The sequence below is a fragment of the Perca flavescens genome, chromosome 15 (assembly GCF_004354835.1).
Source record: "Perca flavescens isolate YP-PL-M2 chromosome 15, PFLA_1.0, whole genome shotgun sequence".
Taxonomy (NCBI): Eukaryota; Metazoa; Chordata; class Actinopteri; order Perciformes; family Percidae; genus Perca; species Perca flavescens.
The window spans coordinates 15,665,448-15,685,104 of record NC_041345.1 but is presented as its reverse complement, the minus strand read 5'-3'; the positions used below and the strand labels follow the sequence as shown (position 1 = coordinate 15,685,104).

At 38.0% G+C, this 19,657-nt stretch overlaps 2 protein-coding genes across 3 annotated transcripts in view; one reads left to right on the top strand and one right to left on the bottom strand.

Annotated features, from left to right (window-relative positions):
• The first annotated feature begins 9,945 nt into the window (after positions 1-9,945).
• On the top strand, positions 9,946-12,216 carry mpg (N-methylpurine DNA glycosylase). Its single transcript, XM_028600130.1, has 3 exons — positions 9,946-10,533; positions 11,172-11,376; positions 11,604-12,216. The coding sequence occupies exons 1-3, from the start codon at positions 10,276-10,278 to the stop codon at positions 12,053-12,055; spliced, it is 915 nt and encodes a 304-aa protein (XP_028455931.1). The 5' UTR covers positions 9,946-10,275; the 3' UTR covers positions 12,056-12,216.
• Positions 12,217-12,549: 333 nt separating this feature from the next.
• Positions 12,550-19,657, bottom strand: part of nprl3 (NPR3-like, GATOR1 complex subunit) — a 15,857-nt gene continuing 8,749 nt past the window's right edge. The window contains exons 5-14 of one of the 2 annotated variants that reach the window (XM_028600589.1): positions 18,751-18,825; positions 17,318-17,471; positions 17,015-17,096; positions 16,772-16,909; positions 15,855-16,011; positions 15,243-15,349; positions 14,782-14,911; positions 13,882-14,071; positions 13,595-13,787; positions 12,550-12,914 (exon numbers count right to left, since the gene is read on the bottom strand). In XM_028600589.1, coding sequence (XP_028456390.1) covers positions 12,749-12,914; positions 13,595-13,787; positions 13,882-14,071; positions 14,782-14,911; positions 15,243-15,349; positions 15,855-16,011; positions 16,772-16,909; positions 17,015-17,096; positions 17,318-17,471; positions 18,751-18,825 — 1,392 coding nt within the window. In that variant the 3' untranslated portion in view covers positions 12,550-12,748. The remainder of the gene's footprint in view (positions 12,915-13,594; positions 13,788-13,881; positions 14,072-14,781; positions 14,912-15,242; positions 15,350-15,854; positions 16,012-16,771; positions 16,910-17,014; positions 17,097-17,317; positions 17,472-18,750; positions 18,826-19,657) is intronic. The other variant, XM_028600590.1, reaches the window with a different exon arrangement.

The following is a 19,657-nucleotide window of genomic DNA, read 5'->3' as shown; positions in this document are numbered from 1 at the left end:
GCTTCTCCCGGTGAACTCCGGTGACTAAGCGATATCCTCAGCCAGAGTTGGGTCTGGGGACTGAAACCGGGGTTTAAATTTCTCCATTTACAGTGATTCTCTCAAAAATGTAAAATCCTCAGTTGGGCCCTTAAAATGGGCTACATGTGTAATGACTATAGTATTGAAATTGTAGCCTTATTAGTTCAACAATATGTTTTATAATAATCATTTCATAATAATTTCGGGATCTGCAGTGGGAGGGAGGGAGGAATTGGAAAGGATACTTTTAATTTGTTGTGGATTACTTTTAAAAACTGACATAGCCTAAACCTTTGTGACTGAAAATAATGTAAAAATCATTGTGTCAATAAAATCAGGACCAAAGAGGCTACTTAAACCTTCTGCTTGACCAACGTAACAACAGCAGTCACATTACCAGAAGCACCGTACGAGGTGACCTTCTAATTCCATTCAGGAAAAGCACATTTGGCAAATTATCATTTTCTGTAACGGCATTACAAAACTGGAATTCATTGCCCACTACAATCAAAGATATACATATTCCACTTTCACAAAATACCTTAAAACATGGCTGTCTGATAACTATTACCTGTACACATTAATCTATGTGAGGTGTGTTTGATGTTACGTAATCATTGTTGCTGTCGCTCCATCTCTGCTGCCTGCCTCTGTTATGTCTTGTATGTGCTTTCAATGTGGCCTCTTGAGACTCTTTTCTTTAGTTTCCTTTATATTGTATTAACTGCATGGACTGATTTAATGCCATTGCCACTATCTGTGCTTGTCTGTTTGTGTGCCACTTTTTTTTTTAGGCCTGCTGTTATTATAAATGTAATGTAACTAACTTTTAATATGTTAATCATTGTATTTTAGGATGCCTATTGTCAGCTGGCCGGGGACTACAGCTGGAAATTAGCCGTTGAGGCAAAAGCTGCTCCTTTTACTGTATAGTTCATTAAAGGGGACTGTCCACAACATTATAAACTAATAAACTAAACTAAACTAAACAATAAGATTGGAGCACTGTAAAAACACACTGGGTAAGTCAAATTACTTGTTATAAGCAGCTTTTATTGTGTCTGCCCTATCCTCAGCCTGGGTCACCACTGCACCTGTTATCTACACAGACCTATTTGATTAATATGGGCCTAATGCGTGTTTTATTGCGTATATGAATGAGCAAACAGCATGTTGTAACAACAACATATAGGACGATTTCAAAATAAAAGTCTCAGTGACATGCCATGATGATGCACCATTACAAAAAGGTGATATTTCTTATTTTGTGATTTTAAAAGCAGAATTAGTTTTATTATATTGGAATTGCTTTTCTTATTTTCTAAATGTTTGCTCTTATTTTAATTATTAGTAAGCAATTTATTAAACATTATAGCACAGCCTTAAGAGTATGCCACTCTGCATTTCACTGCACATATTACATAATCAATAAAGCGTGCAACAAAAACTGGAGATTGGACTTTTTCAGTCACCAGTAGGAACTGTAGGTACATTCAAAGCCTAGACAATAAAAAACAATAAGGCACTCCATTTGGTACAAAGGTAAATACGTAGGCAAGTGTTTTCACTCAGAACTTTGTCCAATAAATTGCTGACCTGCCCAACCTTATTAATTTGAGTGTCGTAATCAAAGACCAAAAATAGAATAAAATTTGGTCAAAGACCAAAAATAGAATAAAATTGTGACTGACTTCATGATTGTTTCATAGATGAGTACATACTGTACAGAAAAATAAACTTCCCTCGATTCATTTGAGGTTAGGTGCATCACATTCAGCACACTTGAAGGGGTCATCAGATATTTGAGATGTGACGATCCTCCTCCCCCACTTTGCATACTCATCAAATATGTTTATTCTGGGCTTACTTCTTAAATTTAGGGATTTATTTTGTCATACAACCCCAAGTGATGGATTTTCTAATATAACTGTGTAGCATCATGTAATCTGTAACCACTTAAAATCATATTTCAGCAAGCCTACAACTACAACTGTGTCTACAACTGAAATGATGAATATAAATAAATAAATGTTGATAAATACATTGTGTTAACATGTCAAAGGACTATTACAAATGTATAATGTAAACCTTCATGTTTTTCCCCAATTGTTGGTCCTTTCCTAGACAAATCATGCAATGTTGCCACATGACATGATGATGATCATAGCGCCACATGATATCACTGAACTCTGTGCTCACATTACATTTTAGATGAATTATACAGTTGTGCTTTACTTCTGAGCCAATGAAGAAACTGATTGTCTATTAACTATTATATAAATCCCACACATTTTCTTCAAATCATGACCATATAACACCAGGGTCATATGAGCCTGGGTTTTGAGTCTGCTGATGTTAATATGGCTGACTGAGCCCTATTAAACTAAGCCTGAACACTTGTTTGCTGCTGCTACTGGTTTGTCTTGTTTAGTTTGTCAAGACTTATAGTATACAACAACATGAAAATAACTCAAAAGCATTGGTAAAGAATGTGATTGTCAATGTCAAGATATGTTCACATAGATAGATAGATAGATAGATAGATACATAGATACATAGACAAATGAATCTACCACAAATACACACAAATGAGATTCACGTGTGTGGTATGCCATTGTTGCTGGGATTCCTCCCATACTTGGCTTGTAGGATTCTGCAGTCATGTCTGCAGTCATCAATTCACACCCAAACCTCATGGGCATTCCCAAGTGTGAGGCCATGGACAGAAACCGAGTCAAAGGCATTTTCATAGCAATTATCTCTGTGACTGCATATCTATACATTTTGAATGTATTAATTGTTTACAGGCAATGTTCCTCTGTCACATCTGTTTCTGGGTTTTTGATCTTATTTAAATCTGTTAAAAGAAATAAGATAGCACACACTTAAAGAGTAAAATAATATTTTCAGTAGAGGAAATGGAGCCACTCTGCATCAGGTAATACAGGTGTAATACAATGCTGCTCAATCTAATGAAAAGACCATCACAGTGCATTTCATCATGAGTTCAGTAAAAGCTCAGATCCACCTGGGAATATTCTCTAGGAAAATGATGGATGTTAGGAAGCTGAAGGTTTCTGAGGTGCTGACAAGGGGCACCAAGTACGCAGTTTCTCTCAGATGAGGTCTTGGGGCAAAAGTGTCTCAGGTTCCTGGAAAATTCTCCTTGGTTACTTTGATGTAGTTCTTGATTAAGACACTCACCAATGAACTTTATGCTATTCAAATATAGGAAGACATAATATGATCCCATTTTTATGCTGAGAGGGCAGGTGATTTGTTTGTGTTACTACAACAAGGGGTCATAAGAGTGTTTGAGTTTTATATTCAATAATATTCTTTACAGATCTACTTAAAATAGCAGATTGATACAGTTTTTCCAATATAATAAGTGTCTAAAGTGTGGTTGTGAAATTTTGTAACACCTCCTCCACAGCAGTGAGTAATATCTGTAGCAAGAAACAATCAAAACCTTATTTTTTATCAAGACTGTTCAAATGTGAGGGAAAACCAAAATATACAGGCAAACATTCGACAGGTCTCACAACTGGTCTTGTTTGTAGTTCACAGTATGAAAGGCTAGAGCTTCCGCTCAGCTCATGTCTCCTCTCTGTCTTGCACCCATATGTCTCGTCCCTGCCAGCATGGCATAGGCCCATTGAAAATCAAGCTAATTCAGAGACATGCTCCTAACTTAGGAAAAAGACAGTATATCCACCACAGGAGTTTACTGGACTTCCATCAACACTTTTACATGTACTCAGCTATGTAAGGACCCATCAGTGGCCTACTGGTAGTCTCTGATTGATATAGCATGAAGTTGTTCCCCTAGGATTGAGGAGGGTTGAAGCTGGGGCAAAGGCAGCAATTAGGAAGCAACACAGGACCTGTAGGATCACTCAATGCTCCCTGAAGCCCCATCAATCAGACACAGATAAAAGGGTTGAGTGCAAGGGTAATGTTTAAGCAAAGAGACATTGTCAGACAGTCCATAAATTACTTCCTCTTTCTTCAACCAAGCAGAGAAGTGGAAGGGAGACCATCATTTCTGGGTTAAGACCAGAGAAGTTTTTGCTTTTACATGGTGACATAGTTTACCAAACCAAAGAAATATTCGAAAGAAGCCAAATGCAAGCATGGGACTTATTTATGATGCTTTTAGGGGTCCATTGATAGTATATAATATTGGTAACTTAGGATTTTGTTTGCAACAAGCTATGATCACACAATCAATAGTTGGGTAGAGCTGAAGTCAGTTAAAATGCAGTGCATGCTGGTTTACATTCAATGACAGAGCACATACTGTGCATTACTGGCAAAAGGAAACTGTACTGCTGCTAAATACCACAGCAGAAGTAGGCTGTTGAAGAAATCAAAGAGGGCAGATTTTTTTTTTCTTTTTTTTTGCTGCATGGTCATGTTGAGCAGATTTACTCCCTTGTTTTTGTGATAAGACCAGTGAGCTCCTGTAGCCCTCCCCCCCTGCCTAAGTCAACGATTGTTCCCTCAGAGAGCCACAGGTGTGAGCTCAGACAAGGAAGCTGTTATCAGACTAGATGGAGAAACGTCAGGAGGCAGGATATTTTAGTGCAGACTCAATCAATAAACCAAACAAATGGAAGGCTAAGTTTTTGTCATTTAATGATCTACTAAAACAGCTCTCAAACTGTTATTGACTATTTTTGTGCTTTTTGTGCTTTAAAAAACTACTAAATGGTTTAAAATAACTACTATGGTTTTATTGACTACTTCTTAGTTTTAAAAAGTAGATTCTACACAGTTGTTTCTGTTTCTCAAGTGTATCTCTGCTGAATAGGTGGAAACTAAACTCTCTAAACCCAAATCTCAAGTCACCTGATGCAGTTTAATCACATCTATCACAAAGAAGGATCTAGGAAAACTGCAGCTGGCTCAGAACAGAGCAGCTCGTCTTGCCCTTCGATGCACACTTATGTCTGATGTAAACAACATGCATGTCAATCTCTCCTGGTTGAAAGTTGAAGAGAGGCTATCAGCATCACTCCTGGTTTTTGTTAAAAACATCAATGTATTGAAAATTCCTAATTATTTATTTATATAGTCAACTCATATTCAGCTCTAACACACATACATACTCCACCAGACATGCCAACAGAGGTCTTTACACAGTTCCTAAATCCAGAACACAATCAAAGCAATGTACAGTATTGAGGAATGGTTGTATGGAACTCAATTCCAGCTGAGATTGCTAAAGCACACAATAAAGCAAGCTTTAAAAAACAAGTAAAGCAACATCTAATGGCCCTACGCCTGTATACTTTTTATGTATAGGAATATTTACATGTATACTAATATGTTGTAAGTGTAAGTAAATGTTGTTCACTTTTGTATATTCAGTGCTTATGAATTTAGTTTAATATATATATACTGTAAGTGTATATTCAATTCAATTTTATTTATAGTATCAAATCATAACAAGAGTTATCTCAAGACACTTTACAGATAGAGTAGGTCTAGACCACACTATAATTTACAAAGACCCAACAATTCCAGTAATTCCCCCAGTGGCGAGGAAAAACTCCCTTTTAGGGAGAAACCTTGGGTAGTGAGAAAAACTCCCTTTGAGGGAGAAACCTCGGACAGACCCAGGCACTTGGTAGGTGGTGTCTGACGGTGTCGGTTGGGGTGTGATGAACAGTGGCAATAATAGTCACAATAAAGATAATGGAACTATGACTAGAAATAGTAGTTGTAGTAGTTCATGTCGTAGCAGGACATTGCAGGGCGTAGCAGGGTGTAGCAGGGCGCGTAGCAGGACCACGGCGACAGCTGCAACCACGATTTAGGTGCCACCCTAATCCAAGGAAAACTGCTGGGCGAAAAAACATAAGGACTCTGGGGACTAAGCTTCCCAGAGCTAAGTTAGTAACGAGCATTTCTGGGACATGAATGCACACAGATGGAAAGAGAGAGGAGAGAGGAGCTCAGTGTGTCAAAGGATGTCCCGCGGAACAGCATAATTAAGAGCTGGTGCAATGCAAACCTGAGCCAGTTCTATAAGGGAATGATGAATCTGACAACTATGAAGAGAAGCAGAGAAGAGAAGAAGAGGAATATGTATTGTTATATGTTTGAAAGAAAGAATATTGTTAGTTATACTTTTCTTATTTTTATTTCATGTTGTTGTTTTGCTTGAAAATGTTTTATCTGTTGCCATGTTTTGTTTGTGTGGACCCCAGGAAGAGTAGCTCCTGTTCTGCATCAGCTAATGGGCATCCTAATAAAATAAAAAAATAAAATCACCAATTTTCTATATTGTAGAACAAAACTATACATTTGGTCTAGACAAATACAAGGAAAGCACATACATACAGTAGACACATGCATACATGGTATTCCCTAACCTGTTTAAATGTGGTTCTGTTAAAACCTGTTGGCATGAGATCCCAGATGTTGAAAAAGACATGTTTCTCCATAAGCATGATGTCTCTGTTGTGCAGATGTGTGAATGGAGTCGCCCATAGAATACCCCTCCCGTTTCCCCCTCCCAGTGAGAAACCAGCCACCTGTGCAGCACACACCACACCTCTGCAGCAAACAAGAAAAGAGACTCATGAATCATGAATCGTCAATGAATAATGAATCCCACAAACACTGAGGCTAAAGATGACTACCAGGCTCTGCTACTCATTGGCTTGGTGAGGAAGAAGGCTCCTTTGTGTATGAGAATGTTACTTGTCACAAAAATGATTGCAATTAAAGTTACTACTGGAAAGGTTTCTTGGAACCTATTTCAGAGGCTGATATGGAGTCTTGATATTTGAAGTATATCCTACCGAAAACTGATCTTTGTGTTTATGCTTTGGTATTTTTAAACACGCCTTCGTCATTCAATCAATCTACTTTTTCCAGACATGTGGTCCAGAAAATGCTAAAAGAGAGAGAAGATAAAAGAAGAAAAAGACATATGATAGAAAATTAAGAATGCAGCAATTCATGGTGAAAAGACCTCTGAAAGTGTTGCTGAAAGACCATTTAGACTATCATAAGAGTCTTTACTGCTGCACCTTGTAATGGAATGAGGATGGCTAACACTAAAATCTGTTATAAATATGATGATGTTGTGTAAGCAATACAAATTTAAACACAGTATGGAGGTTATCTCAGCCGTTCAAAAGCTATGACACATCGCCACTAATAGTTTTCAGCGTTTATTTACAACCAAGAACATCCGAGATGTCCTTTTTTTAATTACGACTGTCATATAAAAGAAATGCAACAGCAAAGTCTTGCATAGTTATGATTACAGTACCTTCTGCTGAAACACTGCCACTGTACTACTATACTTGTAGACATGCTGTATTTCACAGTTTATCCGTTTGAGGACGTCAATGCCACACTGTTGCAGGTAAAGGGTTTGTCATTCTTGTAAAATGTATTACCACAGAAGAAATCTGTAAAAAGTAAAGCTTTAAAGACAATAAATAAAATGTTGTCATTGTGCCAATTTACTTAGGGAAAGCATTTTGACTTTTTCACTGATGGTACTGGCATTCAGACATAAGATATCATAAACATGGCAGGACAAAATAGTGACATTATTTTGGTCAATCCATTTCAGTCATGTGTTTGATGTAATGTTTTCATACAGCCAGATATAAACCAAAGACAGCAATGCCAGTCTGTCTCGGTTTTCAAACTATATACAGTACATGAATATATATTTAACGAATCTTGAAAAGTGAGAAGAAATTGAAACATTTCACTGTGTAAATTTTTATTTACATAAACTTTATCAAAAAAATCACAACTTTAATAAAACATTTTACTTTCTAAACACTGCATGACAAGAGGATATTATACCCAGAAGATCAGCTCTTATTGTTCATAGGATTCTCTGACTCATGGTGTAGTAAGATATTTTCTGCCTGCATTCTGTTCGTCCATCTGCACACACAGATGAGTCTCTGGCGTCCCTGCTCAGCGTCACTATCACTGCGGTGACTGCTGGAATTGAAAGTGATCCAGAATGCAACGCTACAGCCAAGTTGTGGCTTCTGAGATTATCAGTGGCAGAAACAATGAAAGCTGCCCGGCCCAGACCAGCATCACTGCTGACAGGCAGTGGAAACAGTCAAAGCAAACAATGGCCTTCACTGGTCCACCAGCAATGACAAAGTCAACAACCCATGCTCGGACTGTTCTACTAGACATGCTCAGCAGGTTTTTTTGTCTGGATCATATCCTGGCTCAATAATTTATGCAATTATTTTATCCATAATTACTACACAACTGCCCTAATCCTACAGTAGCATACTGTTACTTACATTTATGATTTAAGAATTTGATTTTGAAAATTTTACCATTTTGACAAAACAAAAGCAAGCAATAAGAGATACTACATAATAGGTGTAATGACATCAAATAACTAGCCATGCAAATATTTGAACTGAGAATTTTTATGGCACTTTTTTATGTTGCTGCAGTATATCAACTTACCCTCATGTGCCCTTCACCTATGTCTGCAATGCAACAGGCATGTACGCATGCACACACACAGACACACAGACACACACACACGGCTGCCACTTCAGCAGCATGCTGCACTTTCTGGCACCTCTCCGAAGATCTGACTGACCAAAGGAGAGAGGCCTCTATGGGGGGAGAACTATTTTTTGTAACATTGCTATCTGTGTTTCTGTGTTTTCCTCTCTTAAATGAATGAATAACACACATGAGGCACATGAGGCCTGCTATAAAGTGTGCTCTTTTGTAATCATAGTTTTTGATAAATCAAGTCCACTAACAGACTACTTCTTCCAGATAAGATTATTATTGACGTGGTGAACAAGTAGCTGCAGGAGCAAAAGCAGAAAAAAAAGGCTGATGAACATCAGAATTAAAAAGGCATAAAGAAGGGCATTGTAAATCTAACCAATGTGTAAAGCTGCAGCAGCAACTGACAATATGTTGCCTGCAATGTGGGGAAAAAAGCCACCTTCCAGCAGGCCAGGTCTGTACAAGCAGGATAAATTGAAAAGGTCAATCTCCAGCATAAAAGCCTAAAATAAAATACAGCTCAAAATGCTTGGAAAGGAGAAAAAGGCCCTTAAAGTGGTGCAAAACACATAATGATAAATAACTGCAGAATGACGAACCTAAAGAAACCATGCACAACCAGTGTGGGCTGCAGCTACAATAAAGCTCAGCAGGATGTCCAGAGGACTTATTTTTGTTAAACTTTTAACTTAATCTGATGGCTATAATTAGTTCAGTAACTAGCAGTTAAACATGTAAATGAACTCAAACCACAATAGCCTGTATGTGAAAAATATTTGCAAACGACCTGCAAAATATGTCAATTTTTAAAAATGTAACCAATATTTTTGGTTTCTGTTCTCAACAACAATTTGAATGGCACAATAAATCCATCTATTTTAAACATAACATCCCTTAATCTATTTTACTCATTTACGCTCTGCATTTATCCATATATCTATAATCAGCCTATCCATCCACTCTTATAGTCAATGCATGCAGTCATGAGCTTAGGGTCAACGCAGTGCGTTAGAAAAACAGCACAGCAAACTTGTACTTTCATGATAAAGTTGTAGTCTGTGGCATAACACACACTGTTAGTCTTCCAGAAAGCCACATGGACCCACAGTGCCTGGAGCCAAACTGGCGCCATCCACTTCCTGGGCACAGGCAGGCATGATGAGCACACCAGCTCTATTTATAACCTCTAGAGCGGAGTGTTTTCAAATGAGGCTGAAAAGATAAGACAGCAGCAGGAAAAGGCCACTGTTAGTGGGATTTAACTATCAGCAAATGTGGCTGTTATTTGTAGCAGGAAGAACACTTCGGGCTGCAAAGTCACGTTTGATAATGTTGTGGAAAAAACACAAGTTGGACATTACTTCCTCCTTACAGTGGATAGAAACCATTAACCGGAACCACTAAATCTAAACATAATCAATTAATGATTAACGTTTAACGTTACAGTGATTTACAGTAACGTCCGTCAGGAGAAGCTTTCCGTCAGACCGAAATGGTAGCGCGGTCCCTTTAAGAAATACAAAACAATAGTTTACTTCCTGTATGTTAGCACTAGCATTGATCTGCTATAAGCGTGGATCAATTATGACTATAATAATCAAATAAATAATTAAGTAAATGGTTTAAAGAATATGTAAAAGTGTTAATGACATTACAAAAGAGACGTGAGGGTGTCATACATTTTTTGTTAATTTTTTTTAAGTGTTTTGCGACAACATGATGTTAAGGGGAAAAAGAAAGATGCTAGCATTGACAACGTTAGCAGCAGCACCCGAGCAAGCAGTAAATAAACATGAAAACCGGACGGATTTGACACTGAAGGTGTCACCCGCGAAGCTGAAGAAGTGTGAAAATGCTCAAAGTGCTGAGACGGAGCAAAGCAATTATTTAACCAAGAGTGACCTGCAGCACAAACTGGCAGAGGATTTTTTCAACCAGTCCTGCATCAGTTTGGCTAAAGCATTCCTCGGCAAGGTAATCTGCTATCTCACCTTAGTTTTACATCCAGTTATTTTGTAAGGATGGTTTCTGAAAGCCATATAACGTTAATGCTCTACAGGTAGACATCTTTTGTCCAGTCTGTCAACATTTCAATCTATCAAAGCTACAAGGACCTGAGACAACAAGGCAGCCTTATATCTGAAAGTCTAGCCTCCTATGGTTACTTTGTATTTCATGCAGGAGCTTCATTAAGTAACCTGTCTCTTCAGTGCTTCATTGCAACACTGAGACATTGTATTTCATTTGATTACACTTAGCTACAACCTTGCAAAATCCACAATGCATCCAGACCGTTCCCTTTGTGTAGGACAGCATCTAATTATTATTTACATGCTTGATCGATTAATCGTTTGGTATATTAAGTGTGTGCAAATGTACAATTTCCCAGAGCCCATGGTCACATCTTCAAATGTCTGGTTTTGTAGGATCAACAGTCCCAAAAGATATTCAGTTTACTATCACAGAAGGCTTAAAAAAAACAAAACCCCATATTTTTGCCATTTTGGCTTAATATATTAAAATTGTTGCCAACTAATCTACTGTTGATTGACTAAGTGATTAATAAATTAATCATAATAAAACATAATCTGTCTTGTTTCTTGTCCCTGCAGGTGTTGGTCCGCAGGTGTGCAGATGGTACTGAGCTGCGAGGGAGAATAGTAGAAACTGAAGCCTACCTTGGAGGGGAGGACAAAGCATCACACTCAGCAGGAGGCAAACGCACTGAGAGGAATACAGCCATGTTCATGAAGCCTGGCACAATCTATGTGTATACAATCTATGGCATCTACCTTTGTATGAACGTGTCTAGTGAAGGTAAAAGCATTGCCCACCACAGGTGTTCATTATGATAGCCATTTTGCCTACTGATGCATGTAAACAAAAGAAATATTTTTTGGTATAATGTGCCCTCCTACAAGTGTTGATTATTAAAACATTAAATCAATACAGCAGTGTTTTTCATCATCAGTGGATTAAAGCCGAAAGGAAGGAGACAGAGTGGAGCCTTGCTGACCGATGCTTATTGTGTGCTGTATTCCCAGGGGAGGGTGCTGCCGTGCTGCTGCGCTCCCTTGAGCCCCTGCAAGGGCAGCCCGTCATGAGGCAGCTGAGGGCAGCCAGACGCAAAGAGGGAGCCCGACAACTTAAGGACAAAGAGCTCTGCAACGGCCCTTCAAAGCTGTGCCAGGCTCTAAATATACCCCGCTGTTTTGACCGTCGAGACCTAGCCTCAGACCCAGAGGTGTGGCTGGAAAAGGACCCCCACACAAATCCAGTAGAACCCCACGATATAGTATCAGCACCACGCATTGGAATCGAGTCCCATGGGGAATGGGCCAAGAAGCCCTGGCGTTTTTATCTTCATGGGCACCCCTGTGTTAGTGTAGTGAACAAAGAGGCAGAAAGACAGTCTCTGTCTGGAAATGTAATGAACAATTTAGGTCCCTCAGATGTGCAGTCTGACACAGGACAGCACAATGTCAAAAGGACATAACAGGAATATTCCTAAAACTACTCTGCCATCTGTTCCCTTTGTGGACTTCACCATTTAGGCACTATAAAAACGTAAAAAGAAAGTCAAGGTGGTAGAATAACCATATGACTGGTTGAATGTCTGAATGCGAATCTGAATAAATTATACAAAATGTTTTTTCATTTATTGTGTAAGTGTTTTTTAATATACATACTTGGGAAACTCTCTTCTCAGTGACTCAGTAATTTCACAGATGTTTGGAACGCTCTGCTTCTCTCAAAACAAAATCGGCTTGTCTGATGTTTAGAGTCTGCCCTTTCTTGCCGTCTTTCTCTTCCCACCTCTGGGATTCCTGAGGAGAGGTAGCTGGAGGTCTGGAATGATCATTACTCAGTGTGCGCCTCTGTGGTCAGTACAGATGAGCTATCTGGGACAGGGGAAGATAAAGTTAAACCCCCACTACACCAATATTGAAAGTAAATACTTGAGGCATTTCTGGTATGTACAAAATAATTTAATATTGTAAACAAACATTTGGCTCATAAAGGACAAACTTTATTCATTTTGTAAATCTGCACTCATTAACACAATCATGTCAGTTCACATTAAAACACCGTTGAGCAATAGCACTTAGCTGTGAGCACAGCAGGCTATTAACTCCTCTCAAACAGACATATTTTCCAGTTTGTGAGAGCTGATACCGTCCCTGTGCCTCTACTCCATGGGTGACTGAAAGATGGAAATAATGGGATCCTCATGGTTGGTTACCACAAGGACATTGCGGAACTTGTCAAACAGCGTCTTGAGCTGCGAGCGCCTCATGTTCTCATTGTACATAATCTCTTCCAGGTGGTGATGTCCCCTGAAATAGTGCAGCAGCCTGGAAACACAACAGGCAGACAAATGGGTTGAGAGATAGAGTTTCATTGAATCATTAGCTGTGTAAATCAACCATGCAACAGGACTTTTGCAGCTCTGATGACATGTTTCCTTACTGTGCAGTAGGTAGTACACACAACTGATACTGGATTAGGAAGCTTTCTAAACATTTCCCCTTTTTAAACATGCGCACAACTAACCTCTCATAAATTATCTCAATTCTCCAGCCAATATTTTCCAATTCAATTTCTGTGAATGCAAATGTAAGAACTTTTATTTTTAACACCAATGCATGAATATGTTCTTATTTCCCATGATTCAAAGCATTAAATGTGATTTATGACCTCATGAATCACTGGATCCTCACTTAATGGTATTCCATCTGTTAAGGCACCTTTAGACTGTACACAAACAGCGACTGCGTAGGTTTATTGCAAGTCACACGAATCTAATAAAATCTTGGTCGCAATCTGTGTCAGATTGTTCAATATCAATGAATTGATGACTGAAGATTTCTCTCACGATTGTTAATTTTCTTCTCAGATGGCCAAATATCTTACAGTGTAAAGGGGCCTTTAATCTGACAGAAGCAGACAACGCAGAGAGCAATGGAGAGCTAAGAAACATTTAATGCACTAACAAAAAAGCACACAATATGCATTAGGCTTCTGGCTTAATTACCTGGCAAACATCCGAAGATCCTCTGGATTTTGTGCCGCAGGGATGTTAAGAATAACCTGCCTCTCGTGCTCTGACAGGCTGGCAAGTAGCGTCTCGGTCATCCTCTTGTTAAGCGGAGAGTCCCCACCAGGCAGTAGCTCTGCACTAGAGTTGTCCATACTGGGACTGGTGAGGGTCATGTCATCACTGCTGGCTATACACAGGAAGCAGACATGATCATTGATTATCTATAACCCTTTTAAACCATTTTAGAGGCAGGCGGAGGAAAGAGCTCAGTGAGAACATACTTGGGGAACCGAAGCTTAGAGCACTAGGGGTGCTGAGACTGCGGCCTCCTACTCGGGCAGCCAGTGGAGGGTCTTCATCCCTCAACCCGGGCTCATCCTCGCTGGGCGGCACTAACAGGCAGACATACGTGTGCAGCTGGATCAGCAGGCGCCGCTGGAGCATCCACACAACCATCTGGATCAGCTGGGCCTGATCAGGAGCAGAGCAGCAAACTGCATCACGGCTGAGCACAGGATAAACACTGAACAAGTAAAGCTGAACACGCTTATGTCCCTAACCAGATCAAATGTTTAAAATCAGTCGTGGGTTCCATACAAGCTCAAAATAAAGCCAAAAGAAAGAGCCCTGGCTCTTATGTTGTTCTCATGAAAAATGGAGGCTGCAGACGCTAGAGCTGATGTCCCTTTGCCATTTATAATTCATCGCCGACGCCCAAGCAAGCAGTTATGCCAAAACAAGATGGGTCGGAGAACACCAGATGGTCTGCTCTTACAATACAGTATCTAGTACATTTACATGAATAGCCCTATATGTACAAGGGATTTACCAGGGAACTATAATTTCCTTTATGTTTAAATTGTATACATATCTAAAAATGGTATGATTCTTTAAACTAGAAACATTTATTATACTTTTTTTTTGTCCTTTCTGTTGAGAAAACAATACATATAAATCAAATTATTTCACCAACATAGGAAAATAAAGTGGATTTGTATTTCAAATTAATTCATAATATACTGTTGTTTATTTTTTGTATATTCTACATATAATCAAAAGCAAAAATAATTTAAGGACTTGATACTAATTACTTGCTGGCTTAATACATGTGTAGTGTATGTATGTATTCCAGTGTGGAGGAGTAAGGTTATTTGTTATCTGATCTTGAATAAAAGTCCTACCTCCTGTGCAGGAGCTTCCAGAGGGTTTCTGAACTCGGCCAGTGAGACAGGCAGTGAGAACTTGGCTAACATGGAGGGCAGATCATGACCAGGAAACTGCTGGGCAAACTGCTCAGCCAGTGGTGAGTATCTATCCAGGGAGAGATGGCAGACATTATTCTACAACAGCAAGCTCTTCCATTAACACAGCTTTTTTCCACAATGTTGAAAAGGCTATTTAAAGTTTTAGGTATAGAGAAGAAAATACAAGTACTGCCAATGGCCCAATCCAATTCTTTCATGAGAAAATGTTGAGGTGGTTTAACAAGTACAAATCTGAATTTAATAACCATAAATACATGTTTTTTTAGACCTATGTATATGAGGCAATGACATGGATGGGTGCTCAGCAATATTATGGTCCATAAGCTCTACAGTAATAAGTACAGCCAAATAGCTTACATCACATCATAAACACTCACAGGCAGATGTTGGCATGAGGGGACAGCATGTAGACGTTGTTCTCACACAGTGGGTATATGATGATCGCTTTGCCCCAATAAACCAAGTGAGCAGCAATTTGAAAGATCTGAGAGGGAGAATTATTTGCAAATAATATAATTGATGTGAAATGAGATCTAAACAACAAAATTCTATGCAGTTAAAAACCAACTATAGAAGAAATATATAAGAACTTGTAAACTAAGAGAATGACTTGTACTGGTGGTCTCGGATTTTCTTTGAATATACATATATTGTCCACTAGATGGCAGTAAGACACCATCAACACAGTAACCTCTCTGGGTAAACAACTTTTACTGCTATATGTTGTAAGAGATTAGACATTAAGTATGATATCACTCCAATTGTTGCACTTTTTTTCACCTTTTTTCTTTTTCTAATAGTTTTGTCCGGGTGCTACATACAGCTAAAGGGATCAAGATCTTTGATTCTGCCCATGTTATACATGTACTGCATGTATAACCTTAAAACTTAAAAGTTTAGATGTTAAGATAAATGCCTTTTGAGATCACAGAATGACATCTGGGGTTGTAAAGTGCAGTGGTGACACAGGTGGTGTGACTATTCTCCACCTGAAGTAAGGCCAGGTCAGCATCCTGTGAGAGCTGCTGCAGGTTTTTCACCGCTGAGCAGGTTTTAATGAGGCGCACCATCGCAGGTGAGCAGTCCAGTGGAAGCTGGCCCAGCAGTGCCTTCTCACTTTCCAGCAGCAGCAGAGCATGATAGGGTCTGAAGGATCAAACAACATAAGATGCAGCATCTGAATCAACAGACCTCCTAGATCTGAGACTTCTTTTTAAGCAAGTCGACCTATGGGTCAACAGTGCATCTAACAACACAGATTAATAATAATTGTAACAATCCTGTGCTACTTAGTAGTCATGTATAAGCCTATGCAGGCTGGCTGACTAAATGTAAGTGTGTGTTTTAGAGTTTATCACTCCTTAGTTTTTTTTTTCTTAACCATGTTGACTTATACCTTTTATATTCTGAACTGACAAACACAGACTCATTATGCAGTTTTGCATAACTAACTTGCAGCCAAGTCAGATTAAGAAATTAACACTCTGCTGCTTTAAGGTTCCATTATAATTAAAGCAATTAAGAAGAGAATAACCAAAATATCCAAATGACAGTAAATAAATGTTGTAATAGATGTTGCATTTGAAGAAAAAGGAACGTATATTAGCAACTTACAGTAAATGTTATACATTTCTTAGATATTAATTAAAACTTAATTAAACATATTTTTAAAATGGATGAGGCTATATCTGCAATAACACTTGCAATAACACGTCATACACAGGTTTGTGCTTTGAGAAGTTTGGCAATGGGTGGAGTATGTGTGGTCAGTTATGATAGACCATTTTCAGTATCACGCTACAAAACCGCAGATTGAGGTGTTGCCAGAAATGTCATTTTAAAAGTTTCAACCCACATACAACAGTGTAGAAACTTTATATTCTGCATATACAAAGTAAAAACTAACCTTATAGCCTTAAGGCTGCGCTCTAATGCCTCAGGGGGGATATAGTTGCCGCCAATCCTGTGGATCTTGTGTGGTAAACAGAAGCTCACCTCAAGCCAGTTGTTAATATGTAGTCGCACCACTCCAGTTGTACAAAGGCTGCAATAACACAACTATTAGAGTCAGCTATATGAACAAAATGGTAAGACAAAGGGAGAAATAATAAAACTAAAATAACAATATATAATGTGCTTAATCACACACCTGTCATAAGCCTCCTTCAGGTCTCTGGCTAGTTTACATTTGGGAAGAATTTGTCTAAATGGAGACTGGGGGCTTCCATCCGCTTAAATCAGGAAAAACAAAGAACACTGTCAAAATATACCTTCAAATCTCAACTATAATACATAATCAATGTGAGTATACTGACAAGGTACAGTATATTGTAATATAATAAATAAGCCATTATATACGATGACTTCTATGAAATCTATGAATTGATTGAGACCAGAGAAGGGGAGCAGTACATTGCTGTCAAATGTGAGGTGTGTCAAGTATGTATCTCACTCTCAGTCATAGTGGTTATCTCATCCTGGATTGCCAGCATCAGTTTGGCCTCTCTGGTCAGGTACTGGCAGCGTCGTTCCTCGTGCTGAAGGGCTATGGCAATGCGACGTGACAAGTTGTGCATGCAGCTGATGACAGATGGGTCAGCATTCGCCTATACAGGCCAAATATGAGAGGGAAACAGTGACATTTTGACAGAAACATGTTGGTAATATGTATACAGTACAACACAGCAATTACCAATGTCACTCAATTCACAATATCAGTGCTTTAATTTGTAGCTCAGTTAAAATGTATGTAAAACATTACCAGCCTACTAACTGCTGAACTGTCAAACATGTATGAGCTTTTAATAATTAAATGTCTTTTGAGCTCCTTTATGTGAGGTAAAGATCTTAGCATGTAACACACTTATATATGAATGAAAAGATATGAATTTAACACAGATTTCAAATTATGCTTACACTAAATATCTAAGTGTATGTTTAAAACAAAATGCTAATAATTGTTGTTTTTTAAATATTAATATTTAGCCAATGTTAATTGACAGAGTTAACAGTTTATAAGTGTCATCTTTTCAATCATCATTTGTAATGCAATCTAATACAATAACAGGTTTTGCCTCAGCTCTGTGGTATTTCTGCAGTTTAATTGGGGCCTTTTATTACAATATACAGAGAAGTATTATTAATATTCTGTTCTCCTCCGGTAAGTAAATGAGGTTGGACAAATATAATATTATAAAAAATGAGTGCTCACTCTTGGTATTGTAAAGTAGATCAGCTGCCATTATATATATATATATATATATATATATATATATATATATATATATATATATATATATATATTGTATTTTGTATGAATGAACATGTAGAAAAATATGAAATACAGTAATTTATTATATTTGTGAATCCATTAAATATGAATGGTTAAATCATTTACCATTAATTATAAAACACACAAAAACAATTTTATTATTAATATATATTATAATAATATACTGTATACACACACACTAATTTCCAGGGTACAAATTCCACAGTTGCTTGGCAGATATTGTTGACAAAACATGACTGAGCACTTCTCGTCCCATTTGAGCTGTATTGGGACTTACTGGGTACAGTGACTCAGCATGGGCAGGAACAGGCTGTGCCTTGTTGGGCGACATGATTAAGCAAAGTAAATTGGCACGTACTCCCTCTGAGTTCCCATGCTCTCACAGATAGAGTATACCAGAATATTATCACTCACACACACTCATATAGGTGTCCCACCCACACCCAGCTGCCTTAATTGTGCCATCATTAAAAATAAAAAAGATCAAGTTAATTTGTAAAAATATTATTAACATTTATACAAAACTTATTTCAACTGCTAGAGCAAATAGCTAACACAATTTAAAATTGAAATTGTAAGAAGTATTTTCATACCCTTAGTGCAAACACCACATTAAACAAGATCATCGTAGGCATTTCTCTCTTAGGTGAAGGATCTGTCTTAGAAACCTGCACAGACAAGATGTTACATTAATAATGTACAATACAATAATACAAATGGTAACCTACAGTGTGTAGATTTATAATGTATTTATCAACTTAAATAAAAGCAGTTTATTTCACAAATATAACCATAAAAGCTACACCAGCACAATGTTATGCAAGAGAGTACAATAGCTCTGCAATAAATCAACCTTTGTCAAACCTGAAATGTTGTTTTGTTGAGACTGTCAACTGAAAGTGTTGATTGAGCACTATGGTTCTATTTTAAGTCATATGCAGTAGGTGCTGTTGTATTGAATTACAGTATAATAGTAAGTTGTTCCTGTTATCTTGTTTTTTTCTCCTTTTTATTTCCACAGAAGCACCTTATAATAAAATATGTTATTGGATTGCAGTGTTTATTACATGTTGTTGTCATTGTCTATATGCCTTTTAAATACCTTCATCTTAGCAACATGGGCAGTGAATCATCAGACAAAAAACTGCCTTTAGGGGGCACTCCTGAAGTATGACTTTTAAATGGCCTTTGCCAGCTGCCAAGACACATCAATATTACAATAATTGTATTAATAGAATTCCAGATGTGGTTATACTAGGATTATAAAATCTTAATTGACAAAAAGAATAGAGGGACTTTTACCACAAATCATTAGCATAGACCAGACAGCATTTGTTCGCCACAGACAAACTCAAGACAGCATCATAGCATGTAGTTTGCCACATAACACAGTATAATTTAGAAGCAGTGTTGGTGGGGCTAGATGTGGAAAATGCTTTTGATTGTGTGAATTGGTGATACATTTAGCTTTCATAGTACTTTTATTAAAACAATACAAGC